Source organism: Propithecus coquereli, unplaced genomic scaffold, assembly GCF_000956105.1.
Source record: "Propithecus coquereli isolate 6110/MARCELLA unplaced genomic scaffold, Pcoq_1.0 Scaffold10, whole genome shotgun sequence".
Classification (NCBI taxonomy): domain Eukaryota; kingdom Metazoa; phylum Chordata; class Mammalia; order Primates; family Indriidae; genus Propithecus; species Propithecus coquereli.
In genome coordinates, this window is record NW_012133858.1 from 7832094 (window position 1) to 7841749 (window position 9656).

Consider the following 9656-nt stretch of genomic DNA (forward strand, 5'->3'; position numbering starts at 1 on the left):
ATATGAGGTCTCACTATGTTGCCCAGACTAGTCTCGTTGAACTCCTGGCCTCAAGCAATCCTACAGCCTTGGCCTCCCAAAGTGATGGAATGACAAGCATGAGCCACTATGCCCAGCCCTTCCAACTAATTTTGGTACCAAATTATCCAATAGGGTGCCTAATAATAGCATATTATAGAAATTAAGTATAGCAATAATCTCTGGGAGAGCCAGAGAGCCAGGCTCTAAAGCTACAACCAGTAATAATGCTCAATTATAACAAAAGTTTTGTTTTCTAACAAAAACACCACTTTCCAGCTGGGCGCAGCGGCATGTATCTGTAGTCCCCAGCTAGTAGGAAGGCTGAGGCAGGAGGGATTGCTTGAGCCTAGGAGTTCAAGGCCAACCTGGGCAACACAGCCAAGACCTCACCTCTTAAAAAGAAACAAAAAAACCCAAAAATATCACTACTTCCATTGCTGCTTAGACTTGGATACCAGAAGCCCTTCCAATGCTGCCCCTGAGGAAGTGAATGCCTCCACCACCAGGATTGCCAGATCAGTCCTTCTGCTCAGCATATTCACATTGCTTCCCTCTAAATGCACATCTTAGGTCATAGGCCTGCACCCAAGCTGCCAATAGACTGGGAATAATGACTCTCATGATTTCATTGAAAAGATGGAACCCCTTTTGTGGGAAATTATCAAAATATGAGAAGTATATCTGAGATGTTTGTTGAACAGTCATAAGTGATAACTGTCCACTACTCACATTATCTTTACCATCTTAACATCATACATTTTACATAGATGCTTACGTACAATTATAATTAATTGCCCATCGCTACTTCCTAATTATACTTACTGAACGGGCACACTTTTTGGGGGGACTGCTAGAAAGTCCATCCAGCTGCCCATGTTCACCCAGAAATCCTGTCACTTGGTCCAAGAAAGAAGATACATCTAATTGGTGCCACTCTACTAGCTTCTGACCTAAAGATTAAAACAAGGATATATAAACATAATAAAATCTATATTCTTTCTGAACATTCTCATTATTTCTTTCAGCATATGCATAATTAAAATTTACTATGAACACATATCCCCATACCTTACCAGCTTAAGTAACATATTATCTTTATAACCTAGAGGATTTACATTAATTATAAACCATCTAACAGATTCCCACCCATCATGATAGGATAACTACCTTATCTGCTGAAAACACTTATTGCTATATTTAGGAAGAAGAGATTCAGACAAAACATTATCTATATAAAATGCAGTCAATTAATAATAAAACCAGTTCCGCCTCCTCCTGCTTCTCTGGTGGGATTACAACCAGTACCTGAACAATCTTAATTTTAATGATAGAAAACCTAAGGGGAATCCCTTATAAAATGTTAAGATGAACATAACAGATATCCTTTGAAAGAACAGAACTGCACAAATATAATACGTCCATCTTCCAAAGTTGCCAGAAAAAGATTTCATAAATACGCACATCAACAGATATTTAAATAATTACAAAGAGAATAAACAAGAAACCTTCATCTAAATTATTACAATTCTGAAACCAGAACCAGTCAAATATTAAAGACCAATCATTTAGGTAAATGAAAGTTCAATGATAGGTTAAAGGCTGTAAGCTGATAAAAAATCTTACCTGTCCGTGGGTCCAATATGGAAACATAGGGGAAATCCCCTAGTTTATAAAACTGTATATATCTCTGACCTTCTTCACTGTCATGATAAACCTGTTAAATCATTGATTAAAAAAAAGTCAGCCTCTAAAAAAAAAACCCAACTATAACACTGTCATACATCAAAAATAATTAATTCTCCAAATATACCTTTGGTATGTGAGTCAGGATCTCACTCCTATGCAAAAGAGAAAATGAAGGTCATCTGGTATAAACACTTTCAAGTTCTTGCCCTCAACTCCTATCTGGAAACTTATAATAAACAATTTCTACTCCTTTCCCAGTTTAAAAGAGGTATTGCTGGCTGGGCGTGGTGGCTCATGCCTGTAATCCTAGCACTCTGGGAGGCCAAGGCAGGAGGGTCGTTCAAGGTCAGGAGTTCAAGACCACCCTGAGCAAGAGCTGAGATTCCGTCTCTAGTAAAAATAGAAAGAAATTAGCTGGACAACTAAAAATATATAGAAAAAATTAGCCAGGCATGGTGGCGCATGCCTGTAGTCCCAGCTACTCGGGAGGCTGAGGCAGAAGGATTGCTTGAGCCCTGGAGTTTGAGGTTGCTGTGAGCTAGGATGACGCCATGGCACTCTAGCCCGGGCAACAGAATAAGACTCTGTCTCAAAAAAAAAAGAGGTATTGCTCTTCTATCAGTTCACTATGTCATTCCTGACTCTCAATCATATATATCTTAAAAATCAAAATATATTAAGATTATAAGCTCAAGTGCCCTAGCAAAGTGCCAGCTAGGCAAAAAGATAGTCAATCGGTATTTGTTTTTTTCCATATGGGAGTAACAAAGTCAAGCTAAAATCTAAGACTTAGCCAAATGTTTTCAATTACTCCAAGATCTTCTCTACCTGCACTTTCCAATACAGTAACCACTAGCCACATGGGGCTATTAAAGCACTTAAAATGTGGCTAGTCCAAACTGAGATGTGCTATAAGTGTAAAATACACACCATGTCTTGAAGCAGCAAACCATCTCATTAATATTTTTATCTTAGTTATATGATGGCTATACTGATTCAAACAAAATATATTACTAAAATTAATTTCACCAATTTCTTTTAATCTTTTTTAATGTGGCTACTAGAAAAATTTAAATTACATATGTGGCATACATTATATTTCTATTGAACAGTACAGTTGTATACTCATTCTATCAACACATTTAAACTCTTCTGGGATATGAATATTATATGGTTTATATGGCTTGGGTTTTTTTTTTTCCTCCCTTGGGAGTTCATAATTGCTACTCTTTCACTTGACTTTACTATTTCAGCCTTTATGGGTAGTTTTACTTTTTTGTATGTCATAATTTAATTCAGTTATTAATTTTTCTCCAGTTTATAACCCAGTTTCTCCTCCTAACACATACTACAAAAGGAAAATGCCATAAAAATTGTTATTAACTCTCCTTCTCACCTGCCAGAAAATGAAATGTTCCCGGATAATATTCTTCACAGCTTCATTACTCCATACATCACGGTTGAGGCACTGGCATGCAAAGTCTTGTACATTTTGAATGTTTATCATCAGCCACTTATTCTGCATCTGGCCACATTCTTTGGCCTATTAGAGTAAAGTTATACAACATTCATTAGAAATAATTTCTACTTGGTGACTGATATGTTTCAGGTTCAAAAGTTGTCTTCTTTCCATATAAATACTAAGTTTTTTCTCAGGTATGACACTGAAGTTTTCAATATTTACACATTCCTTAAATTTCCTTTGCATAGGCATATATAATAACATTATTCATTCTCAAACATTTCTCAATCTAAATTAACTGTTTTCTCTTTTATCAACTGTTATTTGTTAGAATGGCTGAATTTTTAATGTATATGTTTAAACATCTTTATCTGAAAAGGAGTCCACAAACTTAAGATCAACAAGTCATATAATTCTACTCTCTTCCAATTCTTATCAATGAGTATACCTCTCCCTTTTAATGCATGTAACTGGTGTGTACATATTACTTTGTGTTGTTTTATTTTCTTCATTTCTGTAGCATTTCCAAATATTATATTCATTTCAATTAGGCATGTGCTACTTTGTAGAATCACCCTAAATATTTTAGTAAAAACTGCTAAGAGTTTTTTCTCCTAGAGTTGTTTTCCTAGGAATACAATTCCAAAAATGGGATTATAGGATTAAAGAATGAGAATGATCTCCAAACTATTCCCCAATTTATAGCAGAAATATCAATACACCAATCATGACTGTGTAATTTTTGCCTCTCAGTCCTTCATCATCATAAAGACCTATGAAATGTTGTTGAACAGAAAAAGAATGGAAGAAAAGCAAATGGAGCAAATGCTACCTCAAATCTTTGCATAGGAACAATGACATGAAAGCCATAGTTTTAAATAAATTTGTCCTGGAACAATATTCTTTTCCATATCACTTTGGCATGTAATAATAACAATCGAAGAACATACTGGACCATCATTTTGTGAGTACTAAGAATATCTTCTGTTTCAAGAAGGTTTATATAATCTTACGAATACTGTCATCCTTTTTGTATAAATTCTCCATAATAAATTATTTTCTAATATTCACTTACTGATTCCACAGGTGAAAACCCAAGTCCTAAAAGAAGGAATAGTCTGTATTCAGCCAGGAAGCTATATTGAACTGGTCAAAAGCTTAAAGTATACAAATACAATAAAATAATTCTTTGCTCCTAAGAAGTAATATTTCCATTTCCATTTCATATCTATAGGACATAGGTTTAATAAATGGATGATAAATGAATAATTAAACTGCCTTAACTAAAGAAAAAGTATTTGAGAATAAACAAAAAAAAATGAACATACAGCAGTAATAGTAAAAAGGAAAAAAAATGAACAAACATTATAGAGACAGACTGGAGAGCACATATCCTTATCACAAGGTAAATTTATGTTAAGTCTATTCCAACAACACTGATAAGAAAATAAACCATATAAAACTTAAAATGAATAAAAGCCCAGAGTATAAAAATGATGAAGAATCATTTGCTGTTTTTTTTAATATTTATTTATTCACATTCATGCTTTCATTAATTCTGACTCATTCACTCAACAAATACTTATTACCTACTGTGTTTTAGATACAGTTATAGATATGCTGAAGTCATAGCAGGTAACAAAACACAAAAATCCCTGCCCTCAGGAAGCTTACAGTGGGGAGAAACTTATACCAACAAAAGAAACTTAGAAATGGTGCTATCAGGGCCAGGCGTGGGGGCTCACACCTGTAATCCTAGCACTCTGGGAGGCCAGGTGGGAGGATCATTTGAGCTCAGGAGTTCAAGACCAGCCTGAGCAAGAGCGAGACCCCATCTCTACTAAAAAAAAAAAAAAATAAATAAATAAATAAAAATAGAAAATTGAAAGAAATGATCTGGACAACTAAAAATATATATATAGAAAAAATTAGCCGGGCATGGTGGCGCATGCCTGTAGTCCCAGCTACTCGGGAGGCTGAGGCAGAAGGATTGCTTGAGCCCTGGAGTTTGAGGTTGCTGTGAGCTAGGATGACGCCATGGCACTCTAGCCCGGGCAACAGAGTATGACTATCTCAAAAAAAAAAAAAAAAAAACCCATAAGAAATGGTGCTATCCATAATGAGGACACTGTTGAGAAATTACTGCTAGAAAGAAAGGTCCAAAGACAACATGACTTTCAGACAAAGCAGCAATATTTGGAAGGAATAAAAGAGTCTTGAATTAAAGTCTAGAGATCTAATGAACAGCATGAGGACTATAGTTAATAATATTGTACTGTATATTGAAAATGTGCTGAGAGTAGATTTTAGGTGCGCTTACCACACACACAAAAAAGATAACTATGAAAGGTGATGGATAGGTTAATTTGCTTTTGCTTCACCGTACTAATCATTTCACTATGTACATTCAAACTATCACATTGTACATCTTAAAGATATATCATAAAAAAAGGAAGAGTCCTACCCAATCTCACTAAATATACCATTTATGAGAGTCAAGTTCTGGAGATGAGCATGGACTATGGAACAAATAAGGAATCTATTAGGTTGCTCTGAAATCAACATTTCCAAGCCATTATATGGAGACTCAAGGGCAAAGCAGTAGGAGACTAACACCTCTCCCAGTCCCAGCCTGATCCAGAAAGCATGAAATATAAGGATTAGAGAAAAAAATGATATGTTTCAGTAAATATATATGCAAAGAATAAAGTCAAAAAGGAACTATATTAAAATATGCATAGTACTTTTTTATGGAAATTATAATTTTATTATTTTTCCTTACTAGTTTTCTAATTTTTCCATAATTTTTGTCTAAATTGAATAAAACTAAATATAAGCTATACATAAAGTTTAGTTAGAAAAACTTTATATATATAGTTATTGAATAGGCTCTTTACATTTTCAGCTAAATGTTTTTACTTGCATAAATACTTTTGAAATTCACAAAGCAGTCAGTAATTAGAGCGGAGTGTACATATAATTGAATAGCAACTTAAAAAATAAATATTTCTTCTTATGAAATAAGAAAGAACCCTTGAACATGATCTACCTCTAGTTATACTAGTTTCTAAACCTGTAAAACTGTAGCTCAGATTTACATCTAATGAAGGGAGCAAAACTATGGGCCCTCCCTGAGCAGCCAGAGTGTATCCCTTTAATTTTTAGTACTATGTCTCTAAACTTTGAAGACCTAATTTTGCGTATTACCTTCCTAAATTTTTTAAAACTAATGGATATATCATTAATCATAATGAAATGCCTACATTTTGGGGAAGTGTTTATATTATTAATACTTAAGACTTGGCCAGGCATGGTAGCTCACACCTATCATCTCAGCACTTTAGGAGGCTGAGGCAGGAGGATCACTTGAAGCCAGGAGTTCAAGACCAGCCCGGGCAACACAGTAAGACCGCATCTCTGCAAAAGATTAGGGAGGCATCGTGCATGTGCCTGTAGTCCCAGCTGACTGGGAGGCTGAGGTGGGAGGATAGGTTACGCCCAGGAGTTCGAGGATGCAGTGAGCTATGATCAGGCCACTGCACTCTAGCCTGGACAGCAGAACGAGATCTTGTCTCTGAAAAAAAAACAAAAAGACTTGTAGATCAGAAGTCCCCACCCTTTTTGGCACCAGATTGGTTTCATGGAAGACAATTTTTCCACGAACCAGGAGTAGGGGGATGGGAGAGGGTGGTGCAGAGCTTAAGCAGTTTCCTAACAGGCCACCAACCAGTAATGGGCCGAGGCCTGAGGGTCGGGGAGCACAGCTGTAGATAGTTTAGCATTAATCAGTGGAAAAAGACAAATAGATTGTTGTAACAATACAGGCAATGAAATAAGAAGAAAAAAGGTGATATAACTTAAAATTCAGAGAACAATATCTAAAGAGATTCATACTGAAGAGGCAGAAGAGTACCTGCTTTTTATGCATCAAGAGACCGAATTAAATCAAGCTCAGTTACTTCATTAAGACTTAAAAGCAGGGTGCAGTAGCTGAATGCCTATAATCCCAGCATTCTAGGAGGCCAAGGTGGGAGGATTGCTTGAGCTCAGGAGTTTGAGACCAGCTTGAGCAAGAGCGAGACCTCATCTCTACCACAAATAGAAAAAATTAACCAGGTAGTGGTGTTCGCCTGTAGTCCCACCTACTCACAAGGCTGAGGCAGGAGGATTGCTCCAGCCCAGGAGTTTGAGGTTGCAGTGAACTATGATGACATCACTGCATTCTACCCAGGGTGACAGAGTGAGATTCCGTCCCAAAATTAATCAATTGATTAATTAAAAAAGACTTAGAGCAACTCAGAAGCTAATAAATATAGAAAACATGTCAAAAACTCAGATCCTTTTTGCCTTTCATACTGCTACTGTTATCACTCAATGGCTGTATTTCTAGCATCACTAGAATGCTAGAAAGGTTAGGCAGTTGCCACTGTAAGGCCATGAGGGAAAAATGAAAAAAACTGAGGACGACATTTAACCTGACATATCTTTGAGCTGATGAATAAACACAAATGATTCCCTCAACTTCAGGCTTAGTATATGACAAAAATAAACCCTTATTCAGTCAAACCATAATCATGTGGGTTTTGTTACATGCAGCCAAACACCTTCAGATTTTACAATTCAGAAGACTAAAACTGGAGGGCAAGCTTACAGTTAAATTGCTTATCCGAAATATTTTATTTATGCCAATGTAAGAGCATTTCAAAGGACAAACTTTTTAAGAACTTAACAATTCATTTTCAAGTATGTAGTTAATATATATCACTTTTGTAGTTCTCTGGCCTACTTTATCCTTACAGATAAGAATTCCCTGAAATGTAATTGATTCACATCTATGGAAATGCTACTGTGATTCAAAGGAGTGTTAACAAGCTAGCTAACACACAAAAGCAAACTGTTTGAACACTTCAACAGAAGATTATCTAAAAATCTTAACTAGGGGCCGGGCGTGGTGGCTCGTGTGGTGGCTCACAGCCGTAATCCTAGCACTCTGGGAGGCAGAGGTGGAAGGATCACTTGAGCTCAGGAGTTTGAGACCAGCCTGAGCAAAAGCATGACCTTCTCTCTACTAAAAATAGAAAAATCAGCCAGGGGACATGGCGCGTGCCTATAGTCCCAGCTGCTCAGAAGGCCGAGGCAGGAGGATATCACTTGAGCCCAGGAGTTTGAGGTTGCAGTGAGCTATCATGATGCCGCAGCACTCTACCCAGGGTTACAGAGCAAGACTCTGTCTCAAAACAAAACAAAATAAAACAAAATCTTAATTAAACTCATTCATTTCACAAATACTATGTTCCTCTTAAATGCCAGAGACTGGGTCCCAAGGATTATCAAAATAATAAAACCACATTCCCCCTGCCCTCATTAAGCTTATATGTTAGCAACAATCAAGTAAACCTACTCTCTAAAGTTTTTCTTTGGGTTTGGCCAAGATAAAACCAAGAAGAACTGAAACTACAGAGATATTCTTTTAAAACACACTAGGATCCCCACAGAAATATAGGCAAAAGATACCTACAAACGATTCATAAATGGCTAATAATCCACACACATTATTCTCAGTAGTAGTTACAGAAAGATTTCTTTTGAAGTTATCAAAATGGCAAAAATTCTAAAAGGATTACCACAAGACTAATAAAAGGATTTCACCAAACAAGCAATCTCATATACTACTGGTATAAATATATTTCACATAAGTTAGGGTATACTTTAAAATAACTAAAAGAGTGGAACTGGAATGCTCCTAACACAAAGAAATGATAAATGCCTGAGGTGATGGAGGCCCCAATTACCCCGATTTGATTAATTCACATTGTATGTCTGTATAAAACCATCACATGTACCCTACAAAGATACACAACTATGTACCCATAATTAAAAATTTTAAAAATTTAAGAAATATACTTCATATATTGCTGGTAGAAAAATTCAATGTAACCTTTACGTATATCATATAGAAATACTAACACGCAATTCCCCATGTACTAAAAAATTTTTTTTGCCTTAAACAGATAAAAAATGGCACTGAAAATGCAAGAGAATTCATAGTTGAGGCATGGACTCTGCAACAACTTACTGTTTCAAAGCTGCCTTTATGCATCAGGTCAATGGGTGGCCGGAATAGATCTGCAAGGGTAGTTAGTTTCTTATCTATTGCTCCTCCATTTCTTAATTCCTGTTCTTGTCGAACTGTAACACAGGAGAATGAAATCGTTTTAATTAGCCATAAAAGTCATGAATCTCATTTAAAAAAAAAAAACAAAAACCTTGTATCAACTGAAAGAATTACTGAGAAATACGCTTGAACGCAAATTCAAAGATCTAGCACTGACTCTGAAAAAAAACAAAATACAAAAGGGGTTAAGGAAGGAATCTTAAGGCTTGGTGAGGCCGGGCGCGGTGGCTCATGCCTGTAATCCTAGCACTCTGGGAGGCCGAGGCGGGTGGATTGTTTGAGCTCAGGAGTTCGAAACCAGCCTGAGCAAGA

The 9656-nt window shown here is 36.3% G+C and overlaps 1 protein-coding gene across 1 annotated transcript in view; it reads right to left on the reverse strand.

Annotated features, from left to right (window-relative positions):
- Positions 1-9656, reverse strand: part of UBXN7 (UBX domain protein 7) — a 47192-nt gene that overhangs the window by 11202 nt on the left and 26334 nt on the right. Inside the window, exons 5-8 of the mRNA XM_012640139.1 lie at positions 9246-9358; positions 3104-3250; positions 1645-1735; positions 844-971 (exon numbers count right to left, since the gene is read on the reverse strand). Coding sequence (XP_012495593.1) covers positions 844-971; positions 1645-1735; positions 3104-3250; positions 9246-9358 — 479 coding nt within the window. The remainder of the gene's footprint in view (positions 1-843; positions 972-1644; positions 1736-3103; positions 3251-9245; positions 9359-9656) is intronic.